General features: G+C 43.2%; 1 protein-coding gene across 3 annotated transcripts in view; it reads left to right on the forward strand.

Moving 5' to 3' along the window:
- The first annotated feature begins 4,800 nt into the window (after positions 1 to 4,800).
- LOC121028749 (protein lifeguard 1-like) overlaps positions 4,801 to 15,086 on the forward strand; it is a 33,103-nt gene continuing 22,817 nt past the window's right edge. For 2 of the 3 annotated variants that reach the window (XM_040472697.1, XM_040472699.1), the window contains exons 1-3: positions 4,801 to 4,898; positions 5,025 to 5,163; positions 8,614 to 8,882. In XM_040472697.1, coding sequence (XP_040328631.1) covers positions 5,162 to 5,163; positions 8,614 to 8,882 — 271 coding nt within the window. In that variant the 5' untranslated portion in view covers positions 4,801 to 4,898; positions 5,025 to 5,161. Of the gene's footprint in view, positions 5,164 to 8,613; positions 8,883 to 15,086 lie in introns of all 3 variants that reach the window. The other variant, XM_040472698.1, reaches the window with a different exon arrangement.

The following is a 15,086-nucleotide window of genomic DNA, read 5'->3' on the forward strand; positions in this document are numbered from 1 at the left end:
TTTTGATCAGCTCATTAGCTGTTGTTATTTCCTGGAGATTCTTCTGAGGGGAATTCTTCCGCTTGGTCATTTTGGATAGTCCCTGGCGTGGTGAGGACCTGCAGGGCACTTCCCCTGTGCTGTGGTGTATAACTGGAGTTGGTGGGCGGGGCCACAGTCAGTCCTGATGTCTGCCCCCAGCCCACCGCTGGGGCCACAGTCAGACTGGCGTGTGCCTTCTCTTCCCCTCTCCTAGGGGCGGGATTCACTGTGGGGTGGCGTGGCCCATCTGGGCTACCTGCACACTGCCAGGCTTGTGGTGCTGGGGATCTGGCATATTACCTGGGGTGGATCAGCAAGGTGCACAGGGGCGGGAGGGGCAAGATTAGCTCACTTCTCCTTTTGTGATCCACTTCAGGAGGGGCCCTGTGGCAGTGGGAGGGAGTCAGACCCGCTGCCAGAGGTTTGGCTCCGCAGAAGCACAGCGTTGGGTGTTTGCGTGGAGCAAGTAAGTTCCCTGGCAGGAACTGGTTCCCTTTGGGATTTTGGCTGGGGGATGGCCGATGGAGATGGCGCTGGCGAGCGCCTTTGTTCCCCACCAAACTTAGCTCTGTTGTCCCCAGGGTTCAGCAACTCTCCCTCCCTTTGTCCTCCAGCCTTCCCGCTTTCAGAGCAGAGCTGTTAACTTATGACTTCCCAGATGCTAAGTCGCGCTTGCTGTCGGAACACACTCCGTTCGGCCCCTCCGCTTTTGCAAGCCAGACGGGGGGCTCTGCTTGGCTGGCAGGCCGCCCCTCCACCCCAGCTCCCTCCCGCCAGTCCGTGCAGCACCACCGCCTCTCTGCCTTTCCTACCCTCTTCTGTGGGCCTCTCATCTGCGCTTGGCTCCGGAGACTCCGTTCTGCTAATCCTCTGGTGGTTTTCTGGGTTATTTAGGCAGGTGTAGGTGGAATCTAAGTGATCAGCAGGACTCACGGTGAGCCCAGCGTCCTCCTACGCCGCCATCTTCTGCACCACATTTTCTGAAATACATTTTAAAGCCTACGATGTCAAGCATGTGTTCATTAGCCGTTGTGTGTTGATGTCATCACATGCCCTGTAGCCTCTGATCTTGAGCACTCCACTGAAAGCATGAGAGTGTAAAGGCAAATAACTGGCTTGGCTTCGTTGGAAACACTTTTGACCAGGAGGACCTTCAGAAAGGGTCTTGGGACCCCCCTGGGCCACACTGGTGAACAGCTGACCTAGTACGAGGGCATCATGACAAGCCAGCCCCCTTCTTATTAATATTGCTAGTCAAACAGGCTTCACCAGGTAAAGGGGTCTCCGCTTTTCAGCCTCACTTCATAGTGTAGTGGTTGCATACCTGTCTTCAAGATCCTGGGTTTTCTAGGCTTGATATACTTGGAGAGATCTCAGTGAGTATGTTGGTGGCATCTCCCAAGGAGAAAAAGAAGAAAACTATACTGAAAGGCTACGATATCACAAAATCTCATTTAGTGCTTATGACAACCCTGAAAGGAGTTATTATCCCTATTTTATTGTTAACTGATGATTAACAGAGGACCATGATTTGGACCCACTGCAGGCACATAGCCTCTGCTCTGGCACCACATCTGGAAAGACCTTAAAAGCAGCCCAGGGTCCAGGCTGTGGCTCAGGCATTCTTGCTCTGAGTCTAGGTTTCCCCAATAGTAGAACAAAATATTAACTGCTTTCCAGGACTGTTCTGGGGATTAAGACCAAGTGTAAAAATGGTTGAGAAAAATAGGTAAGGACTAATGTCTCCTCATTTTAGAATAGTGCATTCTGTGAAGGGCACCTAGGTGGTAAATTTCACGCCCCCTAATGCATCTCTCCGTCTCCTAATGTACTTCTCTTTGCAGTTCATCTGCAGATTACTCCCTCTCTTGCACTGAGAACCTTGACCCCTGGATCACCAGCTTCCTCTCCACCATAGGACACCATCCTGGGTTGGGTCAACATCCACATGTGTGAAAACACCCAACAGTGTTTCCTCCATTCCTCCTCAGCCCATGTCTCCATCTCCTGTTTTTGTCAGCTCCTACAGCTCCTGGTCATCTCCTTCTGAGATCATCAGGAAGAACTACATTTCCCTCCCTTTTATCACAAAGTAACTCTGGCCACCAAATCAAGAAATAGAACATTACCACCATGAAAGCCCCTACTTGCCCCTTATCCAGAAATGACCAGGGTATTGGCCTCAGACACCATAGATTTTGTAGATTCCTCTTGTTGGGTTAAGAAAGTTGCCTTCTGGTTCTACTTTCATCAGAAATGTATAAAGTTTTATCACATAGTTTTCTCTATGAGATGATCACAATGTTTTTTCTTCTTTATCAATGTGTGGATAACACGGGTAGATTTCTGAATGTTAAACTAACATTACAACTCCTGGAATGAATCCAACTTGGTTGTGATACACCATCCTTTTCACATATTGCTGGATTTGGTTCAGTAATATTTTTCAAATTTTGTGTCTATGTTCATGAGATGGGCTTATAATTTCCTTTCTTGTAATATCTTTGTCAAATTTTTGCATCAAGATTATGTTGGCCAAAGTAAGGACTTAGGATTTCATTCTGAGTGACACATGACTATTTGAGGCTCTTCTATGTGCTTATATGAAGATAAAGGAAAGAAAGCAATTTATAAAACAGTGTATAAAATATGATCATTTTGCATACATTTGAAAGCTATATGTGTGTGATGAGTATGTGTGTTAGTCGTTTAGAAAGAAAACTTGTCAGTTGATGGTAACAAAATTGGTGAGGGAGACTTTCACGTTTCATTTTGCATTGTTTGAATTCTTTTCACCACATCGTGTGTTCCTTTTTATTTTTTTTATTAAAAAACTTTTTTAATGTTTATTTTTCAGAGAGCAAGACAGAGCATGAGCAGGGAGGTTAAAGAGAAAGGGAGACACAGAATTCGAAGCAGACTCCAGACTCTGAGCTGTCAGCACAGAGCCCAATGTGGGGCTCAAATCCACAAACTGTGAGATCATGATCTGAGCCGAAGTCGGACGCTTAACCGACTGAGCCACCCAGGCACCCCATGTTCCTTTTCTTTTAAAAATAGAGAAAGTATCAAATGGGAAAAAAGGAAACACAGGCAGTTTTCAGCCCTTAAAATCCTCTCCCAGCTGGAGATAGTGTGCAGTGGATTGGGTCTAGTTCAAGGACTGGCAGGCGGATCTCCTCCTGTGGCTCAGGTCATTGTCTGTAAAGCAAGGATGGTATTGCCCACCTTAGGGCTGTGTGAAGATTTGATCAGTTCTTGTACTTGGTTCGTAGTTCTAAGTCAATAAGTGGGGCTTCTCCCCCAAGCAGCAAAGCTGTCAGTCCTGTGCAGACGTACTAAAGTGTAACAGAGTGGTGTGCTGTGGGGACAAACTGGGCTGCTAGGCAGAGAAGGTGATGCGGTCAGGGGTGGAGAGACAAGTCAGGAGGTGAGGGAAATGGGTGGGAGAAAAGAACTCAGGAAGGCAACTCGATGTAGGCTGTGACCCAATCCCCTGCTTCCTCACGGGTGCCTCAGTAAGAGCAAGAGCCACAATTGGCCAGGCTTGGCTCCCTGAGCTGCTAGAGGAGAGGTCTGAGACTAAACAAAGACAGAGAGAGACACCCAGCCTGAACCCAAGCGAAGTGTTCAGTTGTTGCCCACAGAGACAAGTTGTACCTACGGGGATGCTTGAGAAAATTCTGTTCATGGGGTGTGTGTGTGTGTGTGTGTGTGTGTGTGTGTGTGTGTGTGAGAGAGAGAGAGAGAGAGAGAGAGAGAGAGCGCTTTGAAGAGAGAAATAAATACTTCCTAAGGTCTTAAAGTTAACACTAAGGGAAAGGAATAAAGCTTAATTCCCCAGGGAATTATCAGTGTTGACAGTCTAATTTGCATGGTTCATTAATTTAAAGTCTTAAAATTAAAAAAAAAAAGAGAGAGCAGATGCATAAAATATATCACAGGTTGGTTTCAAAGAGAATGCTATTCATCCCAGTGAATACGGGCAGCGTGGAACTCCTTGACCACTCATACCTTTGTCCTTTACATCTCAGATGCAGAGCACCTGAGTCCCCACTTACTTACCTGTCAAAGGAGGATAATAAGAGCATATACTTCACAGGGTCAATGTGAGCATTCAGTGAGTGAGTACATGTGAGACTGTAAACAACTTCTGCATCTGATAAGTGCCCAATTTATTAATGTTGATTCTGAGGCCAATAAGAAAAGAGGAGGAGGAGGAGGAGGAGGAGGAGGAGGAGGAGGAGGAGGAGGAGAAAGAGGAAGAGGAGGAGGAGGGGGAAGCATTTCTTTTGACCAGGTTGGTCAAGGCATTAGTTCTACTCCCCCCTGACATGTAACCTTGGGAAAACATAGTTAACTCAAGTTGTCAACTGACGACAAACTAGGGAGAGAGATTGTGGACGAGACAGAGATGGTGCAGGAGAGGAGAGCCTAGGCAGATACTCTTGCTGACCTTTCCCTTTGTCATCCTCAGGAGAGGCATCCTGATGTCCACATTCCCCCACAGACACACCTTCCGTGTCATAACCTAATACAGTTGTACGTGTGTCCCATGGCTCCCACCCCCGCGCCTGGAAGCCTTGGACCAAGGTTTTAGGACTCTCCTTCACCTGTAGTTGGTTTTGGAGGTTCAGGGGTAGGGCCTCATTGAGACTCAGGACACAGCACATCAGCCATGACCCTTTAACCACTGTGAGTCTAAGCATAGACTTGACTCAGAGCCCCTCTCCTAGGCAGCAGGGACTCTGTCCCACCCCAGGCTCCAACTGCCACTCCCCTAACTGTCACTCAGAACTTCCCTTCTCAGCCTCAGGGTCTGCCTGTCCTTTGGATGACCTCTGGTTTAGGAGACAAGAAAGCTTTCTGAGGACCAGGTGAATGCCTTGTTCTAAGATTAAGGCACGGCTGACTGTAGTTTCAGGAGAAGAGCTCAGCTGCTTTTGATCTTTGTTAGTTTGTTTTTGTTTTCAAGTGCTTTGAAACTCTTGCTACCTCCCCAGCTTCTTATTTGCAGGACTGCCTGGGAGGAAACCAGCTCGGGTATTGAAGCAGCTTTCAGCGCTTGTGGGAGGACCGTTTTCGTCAGAGGAGCTCCAGACTTTATCAACACAGAGAAGTCTTTCTTTATCTCTTCAAAATGTAAATATCTTTTTTTAATATAAATAATAAATGCTCATTATAAAAATTCATACAACTCAGAGTGTATTCCCCAACTCTGCTCTGTTAGAGATAAACATACTAACAGTTTGTAGTATATGTTTTCAGTCTCTGGAAATTGTGCGTGTGGTGTATATAATTCAAAAGTGTATCGTAGTGAACTTATGGCATGAATCCATATATATCTACCTTTTCTTTGCCAAAATCAATCTAACCATTTCCTTAATGGCTGATATTTAGTCTGTTTTAAAATTTGGGGCAGTAACAGTGAATAAGGTAATGAGCTCCCTTATACCTGTATCATTGCCTGTTCAGATATTTTTACGGGATAACCTCCTGAAAATGTAATTGTTGGGCATTTTGAATCTGATGCTGCCAAATTACTACAAGAAAAAGCTTTACATAGCTGCCAACTCCCTGAGGTTATCTCAGGGCTGACTTCGCCATTGGGCACAATAGGCATGTTGCCTAGGGTCCACTGTCCTTTTAGGGGTCATGAAAAAATTTTAATTTCTTTTAAAATCAGAAAAAAAATGAATAAATAGTATACAATTAATCCAGCCTGGATTGTACTTTTTTTACACTAGTGCAGTCATAAAATGTATATTATTTTTTGTGTGGAGGGGGATCCCCAAAAGCAAATGCACGTAGGACCCCCACAAGTCGTAATGTGGCCCTAGGTTATCCATTTTTTCTATACCCTCGTGACTCTGATTTATCTTTTTAGTTTTCACCGGTCTTTTATGCAAAAAACAAAAACCACAATTGTTTTTACTTGAAGACTGTTCACAGTTGTTTTTTTTTTTAATTTTTTTTCAACGTTTTTATTTATTTATTTATTTATTTTTGGGACAGAGAGAGACAGAGCATGAACGGGGGAGGGGCAGAGAGAGAGGGAGACACAGAATCGGAAACAGGCTCCAGGCTCCGAGCCATCAGCCCAGAGCCTGACGCGGGGCTCGAATTCACGGACTGTGAGATCGTGACCTGGCTGAAGTCGGACGCTTAACCGACTGCGTCACCCAGGCGCCCTCACAGTTGTTTTTACTTGCACTTCTTTGGATATTTGTGAGGGATTATCTCCTAAGTTCACTGATCATGTAACTTTCCTTTGTGAATTTCCTATTTATATTCTTTTCTCATCTTTCTGTTGAATTGCTCATCTTTTCCTTGTTAGAAACTTTTCACAGTAAACATTGCAAACTTTATTTTCACAATTTTGCATTTCAGACTTATTGGTATCTTTTTATAATGATATTTTAAGTGTTTTTGTACCCCAGATTTAGCAAGCCTTTCTTTTATGGTATCATTCTTCCAAAGGCCTACGAAGATTTTTTTTGATATTTTCTTATAGAATATCTATGGCTATTAGATATTCTATATTTTATGAGAGATTATAATATCTTTAATTCATCTGGAATACATTTTTGTAAAAGATGTGAAATGGTTCTTAACTTTGTTTTCCATGCATAGCTAATTGTTCCAACACCATGGGACGATAATTTCAAACTCCACCTTCATCAGAGTTTAAATTCTCATATATACATGGGTCTATTTCTTACATGTCTTCCATTCCATCAATCCATTTATCTATTGATGTGCTAACACCACACTTTTAATTCTATAGCTTCATGATATTTTGGTGTTTGATAAGGTAAATCGCTACTCCCCACCTTCCCATAATCCTTCTCTTTCAATTTTTTTGATTATTCTCATATATTTACTCTTTCTGATGAACTCTAGAGTTAACGTTTTCAAGTACTAAAAAAAAAAAACGCAATGAATTTTGTAAAATTTAGAGATTAATTTGAAGAGAAGGACATCTTTACAAAATAGAATCGGTCTCTCCAAGAGTGTGGTGTTCTGTTCAGACCTTCTGTTTATGCCATTCCCAGTTGGTCTATGGTTTGCCCAATCCCTGGCCCTCTCAACAATCTACTCAGACTTTGTGGGGCAGAAGGCCAGCAGCAGGGGCTTGTCTGAGTCTTTATGTCCTCCTGAGGTTAATGGTGGGGGGCATTTATTTGCCACTTTTGGTTCATTTAGTACTGGTTTTCTAAGAACTGTGTTCTGCTCGAAAGCACTGTGGCAGAGCCACCGTAATCTCTTACCTGGATTTCTGGTCTCTTTGCTTCTGTTTTGGCTTATTCTGGCTCTTTCTCCACACTGTGCCTAGTGCAACCTTTCTAGTCAGATCCCCATGGTGCCCTGCGAGAGAAGCTTCAGTAATTCCTCATTGTATTAGTTGTCTATGGCTGCTGTAACAAATTACTATAAACATGATGCCTTAAAACAATACATATTTTCATCTTACAGTCCTGCAAATCAGAAGTCCAAAATCAGTCTCATTGGGCTAAAACAAAAGTGTCAGCATTCCTTTCTGGAGATGCTAGAGGAGAATAAATGTATTCCTTATCTTTTCCAACTTCCAGAGACCTCCTGCATTCCTTGGCTCTTGGCCACTCCCTCCATCTTCCAAGACAGCAGCTCTATTACTCTGACCTCTGCTCCTGTGGTCACATCTCCTTCTGTGACTCTGATCCTCCAGCCTCCCTCTTATAGGTATAATCCTAAGGATGCTTGTGATTCAGCTGGGTCCTCCAGATAACCCTGGATCACATCCCTACATCAGAATCCTTAACGTACATCTGCAATGTTCTCTTTGCTATGGGAGGTAGCATTTGCCAGTTCCAGAGATTAGGATGTGCACCTCTTTGGGGGTGGGGGCATTTATTCTGCCTACCACAGTCATTACCTTCAGGATGAATTTGGCTTGCCAGCCCCTCGCTGACCTGCCCTAACTAGTCCTCTGTCTAACCTGATTCTGCTTTGGAACCTGACCTCTCTGTTGCTTCCAGTTCTGGTCCAGGCTGATTCCCCTGCCTTTCCCCACCTCTTACTCCTACTCATCTTCCAACTTTGGCTTAAACTTCACTTTCTCTGGAAGCTTTTGACAACCTCTTCTACTTCCTGCATATTCCTCCAGATTTCATTGGGGGTTCTCATATCATCCATTGTTCCTGACCCTGCTTATTTTGCCTTTTATATATGTGTTTTTTAACATGAAGTTTATTGTCAAATTTTGCCTTTTATATTGTTTGGTTATCTTCTCTTCCAAAATATAAGCACTTTGAGGGCAGAGGTGATGAGGACAGCTGCACACTTGGCACATAAGAGGGAGATTATTAAGTCTTTGCTGAATGAATTTATAAACATTAATTTTATAATAGAATGCAAGTTATTTTACTCTATAGACCTCATCTTAAAAGTATTCATCATTCATCCAATAAATATTTGTTAAGTACTGACTTGGTAAGTACTGAGCTAAGGCAGTTAAAATTAAGAAAAAAAATTCCTTGAATGGTATGAGGATGCTAAGGTTGTAGTGGGTTCATAAGCACAAGGACTTAAATAATGATTTTCGTCCTTCAGGAAAATGGACTTGGACGTCAGTGAACCAATAGACTTTAGTTCTGGAGATCATCAGCGTCTGGTTCGGAAAGCAGTAGATAGTAACGTCCAGACCAAGTCTAGTGCCTCCACAAGTTCACCTTCATCTGAGCCACAAAGAAATCATGGAGAACCACATGCAAAGACTAGAGAGCCCATGGATAGCTATGTGGTACAGATTTCAGAGGATACCACCCCAGGGTTCAGCAATACTTTAAGCCATCCGTTCTCAGATTCATCAATCCGCAGAGGTAAGAATAAAGAAATTAACTTTTTGGAACAGAAAAGCAAGTGTTCTCTTAAAATGTTTCCAGAGTGGACTGTTAGAAGACTTAACTTTGCCTTTACTGTTTCCAAGTCAAACTTTACCATGAAGCATGATGTAGGGCCATGATGTAGATGGCCCCAGAGTGGTCCAAGGCATTCAGAAGTTCATCACAAACATATTATGGGGAATAACTTGTGGTTCCCTTGGGATATATGAATTACTCATTGATTGTGGAATGTTGTTACCTACATACAACGTGATGCCATGATCCTGTCTTGAGTTTTAAAGCATACTAATTCAGTGCCCTAGACATTAATTTTGTATAGGAAGTATATTCAGCTGTGAGCAACAGGAACCTAAAACACTATGGCTTAAATAAATATTTCTTTTCTCTTTCATGAAATGGGAAATTTGAAGGTAGGCAGTTCAAGGCAAATGCTGCAGGTCCCCAATGATCACTTTGTCACACTTAGACCTTCTTAGGGCCTAGACAACTTAAAGGTGGACTGTGAACTTTGAATCCCATTGCCGACTCCCTGTGGCCCTCACCCCCCATCTTGTGGCTGGAAAGATGCCTTTTGGAGCTCTGGCCTTCCAGATAGGGAAAGGCAAGGGCAAAGAAAGGCCATGGCTGGTCTGCTGCCTTGACAACCACAAGAGGTGCCATTCATGGGTCTCAGATGTCCTGAGAGTCAGCCAAATCTGACCTCTATTGACAGGCTTTCCCAGAAACCACACCCACGAATTTCCAATCTCCTGTCATTGACCCTACCAGGATCATGTGGACACCTCCACGTGTAGGTCTTCAGTTGGGCCCATTGCCATCTTTAACAAGATTTGGGGTGGATAGTGATGGAGCCAGGGAGAATGGATGTCACTAAGCAACTAGTCACCTCTGCCACGGGTACCAATCTTTCATCACCAGGTGTTGTGCAAGAGGAATATTTTTGCATTTGGTCCTTACAACAACCCTGCGAATGAAGTCATTGTAGTGTTATTTAACAGATGAGGGAATCAGGTTTAAGGGGTTATATTGAAAACATACGTAAAGCCTCCTCACCACTGTTAGAGTTAATCATTTGCCTCTCCTGGAGGGCAGAGGCTGGGGCCTTTCCCACTTAAAAAAAAAAATTATATGGTATATTGACAGCACTATGGAAACAAAGGAAAAATATAGCAGGGTAATGGAGTAAAAGTTATGGTAGGGGTGCCTGGGAGGCTCAGTAGGTTGAGGTCCGATTTTGGTTCAGGCCATTATCTCATGGTTCGTGGGTCAAGCCCCACTTAGGGCTCTGTGCTGACAGCTCAGAGTCTGAAGCCTCCTTCAGATTCTGTGTCTCACTCTCTGCCCCTTCCCTGCTCATGCTCTGTGTCTCTCACTCTAAAAAATAAATAAACATTAAAAAAAAAGTTATGGGGCTGGGGGGCTATAATTTTTTAAAGCAGCTTTATACAATTTATATATCATAAATTCACTCCTTTTAAATGTACAATTCAATGATTTTTAGCATATTTACAGTTGTGCAACCACAAAAAGAAACCCATATCCATTAGCAGTCAGTCACCCCTCATCCCACCCTCCCCCTGGCCTCTGACAAACCACTAACCTACTTTCTGTCTCTATGAATTTTTGTATTCTGGATATTTCATATAAATGGGATCCTACAGTATGTGATCTTCTGTGATTGCCTTGTGCTTAGCATAATGTGTTCAGGGTTCACCCATGTTGTAGTACATGTCACTACTTCCTTCTCTATGATCATATAGTAGTCTATGGCTTGGATAGAACACATTGTGGTTATTTTGTAGCAGGATTCTCACACAGAGAGTCCAGACCCTGAGGCTTTTCTTTCTAGGAAGCAACTTTATTCCTGCCAGCACCACTCAGTTGTGTTCTAACCCGAAGAAATGAGCCCTGAACGCCACGTGGAGTAGTTTTTTATGTATTTTTCACTTCTTTGTCTCCCACATATGGTAAAACACAAACATGTAGTCTGATTAAGTGGTCTCATGTTACAAGGTCCTGAGGGATGTTGTCAGGTAAGCGAAGAGCAAGGTTGCCTTGAGGTTTTTATTTTTTTCTTTCCTTAGGAAGGGGACCCTACCACATTCCCCCCCTTTGATGCTCAGACCCCTCTATTTAGGGTCAAAGAGCATCATCTTGGTTTAGAGGTTTATATAGGCTGTCCTTCCACATTTCTAGTATATAGTCCACCTGGGGCCCGCCATTTGATAGCTGCGTTGATGTTGTCCCAGGCCTCTCAGAGATGAGAGAAGTTAGACAAGGAGTGGGGATCTGGCTCAAGGTGATCTGAGTCCCCCACCATTGGGTTTTTCAGGCAGTTGAGTTAGAAAATGTTTGGCCTAGGCATGTTAAGTTTTTAACAGAGATGACGATGAGCTTTTTTCACACTAAGCAAGACAGTTTTTTTTTCAATAATTGACCTTTTGAGAAGTCAAACCCTGATAGTAGGACTGGGGTATTTTGTTTTACTATAAGTTTGTGGGGATCTAACTTTTTTAGTCTTTTATGGCCTTTGTTTCGCCATGTTGGTACCAACGAAGTATCCTATCCACAAAAGGAAGGTGAGTGTTAACAGAAACACATTTATCACATTTATCACATTACTTATCACATTTTTAGCTGGCCGGAGCGGCCTCAGCCCATCCTATAGCAAAGAGTAGAGCAAGAAACATAATAATAGTGAGAAGCAAGGTGTGACAGTGCATCACAGTAAGGAAACATAGAGAATAAGGACAGTCTTTTGTTTCACTGGACTGTTGATTCCTCAGGCTTTTGCCCTGGGTAGATTAGTCAGCTTCTGGAGTGACTAAAGCGGGGCTGCAGTCTCCTGGAGCCTCCGGAGTTGCAGACCGCTTCTTGCATATGGTGAGCTTGCACAGCACTGATAGATCAGGAATGCACTCCCAGTTTTGAGATTCCAGCTTCACTCTGCTGTAGTGAATCCAGGGACCCACTTCAGCGATCTGTACTGCAGTAGGGGTGAACAAAATGACAGTGAATGTGCCCTTCCAGAGGGGTTTTAGGGGTTGGACATTTCATTCCTTTATCCATGTTGCATCTCCTGGTTAAAAGGGGTGAGTGGCTGTGGTCAGATTCACATGTAATCGCTCCCTGACCCAGTGGTCTAAGGTGGTTAAGGTAAAGCCAAGGGCCCGCTTCTGTTGTCTTAGGGTTAGATTGTCTGTCTCATTTAGATCCCCCTGCCTTATGCCCTTGATAATGGGGGGAGGGCACCTATAAAGGATTTTATAAAGGGAGAACCCCATCTGCTTCTTTAGCCTCCCACTGCAGCCGCAGTCTGCCTCCCTGGATGGCCCTTATATTTCCCTCCCTAATGTAACCCTTTCCCTATTTATTTCTCCCCTCGAATAGGGCCTGTAACTGCTGTTAGGGAACAGGGGCGATAACTGTTCCGGCTTCTCCAAGCTGGTAAGGGATGGTGTAGGGGTATAGCAGTTAGAGTCTACCCATGGGTCAGTCAAGTGGCCCACAGTGTGGTTTTACAGGAAGGCTGGCAGGCATGAGGTGGCATAAACATTAGCAGACACAAAGAGAAAAACACAAAGTAAAGATTATACTGACCAATAAGATGGCATCTTAATGTCTACAGTTTCCAAATCTGTCAAATAATCTAGGAGAGACCCTGACTTTGTAAACAATATATGTCAGGGAATCTCTCATAACCCAAGTGATGGAGAAGCAGGAGCAGTAAGTAATCAATGGTGGCTCTATTTCCAAGACTTTGGCCCTAACTGAATTAAAAAAAAATTTTTTTAAGCATCTAATGCTTGTAAGGTGTTACTTAGAGTTTTGCTGAGTATACGCAGTTTGTTTTATTTTGAGTTGTAAAACTTTTTCAAGAGCCGGGAGTTCTACTAGAGAAAGAGTCAAGGTAGCCATTTACCATTATTAATTTGTAAATTTTCAGTTAAGCCAAACCTGGGTATTATTTTATAAAGCAGAATTTTTATTACTTTTTGTCCCTTTTCTATCTTGTAGGGGAAAGCCTTTACCCAACTAGTAAAAGTATTAACCCCCACAAATAGATACCGGAATTTTTTTTTTTTTTTTTTTTTTTTTTACTTTGGCATCTGAGTGAGACCTTATTGTTAGTCTTTCCTGGATAGTCTCCAGTTCCTTGATTGTCTGGGAGAGCAAGTTTGTGGTTGAAAGGATTGTTTTTAAGACATACTTTACAGCCTGAAACTACTTGCAGAATTCTCCTTGACAAGTTTTTTCGAGTAAACATCCTTTGGGCCATTTGATAAGTTTTGTCCCTCCCTAAATGAAAGGCCTGGTGCTGTATTTTAATAATCTTTTGCTCTGTGAGCATGGTAACTAACAGTAATTGCCCTGCTCTGTTTGTAACCATTCCAAGGACTGGAGACAGTGTCTAGAAGTCAGGTCCCAGTTTATTTGGGGGGGGGGGGGGTGCAGAGAGTAGGTGGGATTGAGTCTCCTTTAATAATTCATATAGGAGCAAACTATTTTCCTGAATCCTGTTATCTATAGCCTACAATATCCAGTAATTTTCAAAAGCTCACATAATTGTTTATCTGTCTGGAGTTAGTAGCACCCTAGTCTCTAATTTACTTATAATGTCCCTTTCTAGCTATGGAGTAAGGCTCTCTGGCATTATGAGAAAAGAATGAGAAGAAATTAGATTTCCCCATCTACATCCCAGGGGCTGAGAGAAAAATTTAGTTAGAAGTTTCCAGAGGTCACGTTTGGGTAGTTGGCCTGGAGTGGAAAGGAGGACAGAAAAGGTAGCTTTGGTGTTAAGAAGGAAATCAACCAGTTTTTCCTTCTGTATTTAGAGTTACCCAAGGCTCTGGGTTTCTGATAGACAGTTGGTTTAGGGGAGCCTATGTGAAGAGCCCCAGGCCCTGGTTAGTCCCTTCCAGGGACATTGGTTATCTGAGCCCTGACAGATAGAGGTCCCCGAGGACATTCAGATCTCCAGTGATTGTTTCTATACAAGGGGCATGGATTATGGGGTTTTCATTTCGGTTGTCCCCTCTGAGGATGTTCTCATTTTAGTGCTCTGAACGGCCATATAAATGGCACTTAGTGCCAGGACCACAGGAAGTCCGGTCTGACATAGTACATAAGGCCACAACTAAGGCCTCAGACTTTTTTTTTTTTTTTTCCGGCCTCCTTTTCTGTTTTGTTTGTAATATACCCAATTGGCAGCTCATAAGAGCTCCTCCAAGGATCCCTTCAAGGCCAACAGCCAATTTTTTGCATTTTCTCTGAATATCTAGGGCTGATTGAGTGACAAATTTGTCCTTTAAAATCATCTCAGCCTTAGGGGTGTCAGGGGAGATAGCCATATATTTGATGAGAGCCTCCCTCAACCTCTCCAGGAAGGCCATTGGGCTCCCATTTTGTGTTTGTAAAATAGTGGCTAATTTAGCATAATTTAAAAGCTAGATTTCCTTAAAATTTTTTTTTCTCAAAACATCTATCTCATTAAGAGTCTGATTTAACAAAAGCATTGTATCTTTCCAGGTCAACTCAAAAAAATATGTAATATTCTGGAAAGGCTTTATATGCTTATCTGATCAGAAAATTTACCTAGATCTCCTATTATCTGTCTTAAACCTTGTAATGTAAAAGTTTTTTCTTCTGGCATTCTAGCTTCCTGTAAGGGAAACATGCCTGTTACATCACAGGGAGGGCCTGGATAAGGTGGGTAGCAGGGAGCAGAATTGTATTTTTTTTTTTTAATTTTTTTTTAATGTTTTATTTATTTTTGAGACAGAGAGAGACACAGCATGAACGGGGGAGGGGCAGAGAGAGAGGGAGACACAGAATCGGAAACAGGCTCCAGGCTCTGAGCCATCAGCCCAGAGCCCGACGCGGGGCTCGAACTCACGGACCGCGAGATCGTGACCTGGCTGAAGTCGGACGCTCAACCGACTGCGCCACCCAGGCGCCCCGTATTTTTTTTGATAGATAGATAGATAGATAGATAGATAGATAGATAGATAAAGGACCTGAAGAGGAGGAGGTTGAGGTGGAAGACTTCCCTTCCTCCTTCTCTAGCTCTGTTTTGGGTACAGGTAAGGGGCCCTTAATTGTTTCCCCTCCTGATTGCTGGACTTTAGAAAGGGTTGTCATTAAATTAGGATCCACCTATATATATATATATATAAATAT

This window comes from Herpailurus yagouaroundi, unplaced genomic scaffold (genome assembly GCF_014898765.1).
Source record: "Herpailurus yagouaroundi ecotype Mexico unplaced genomic scaffold, PumYag 100, whole genome shotgun sequence".
Taxonomy (NCBI): Eukaryota; Metazoa; Chordata; class Mammalia; order Carnivora; family Felidae; genus Herpailurus; species Herpailurus yagouaroundi.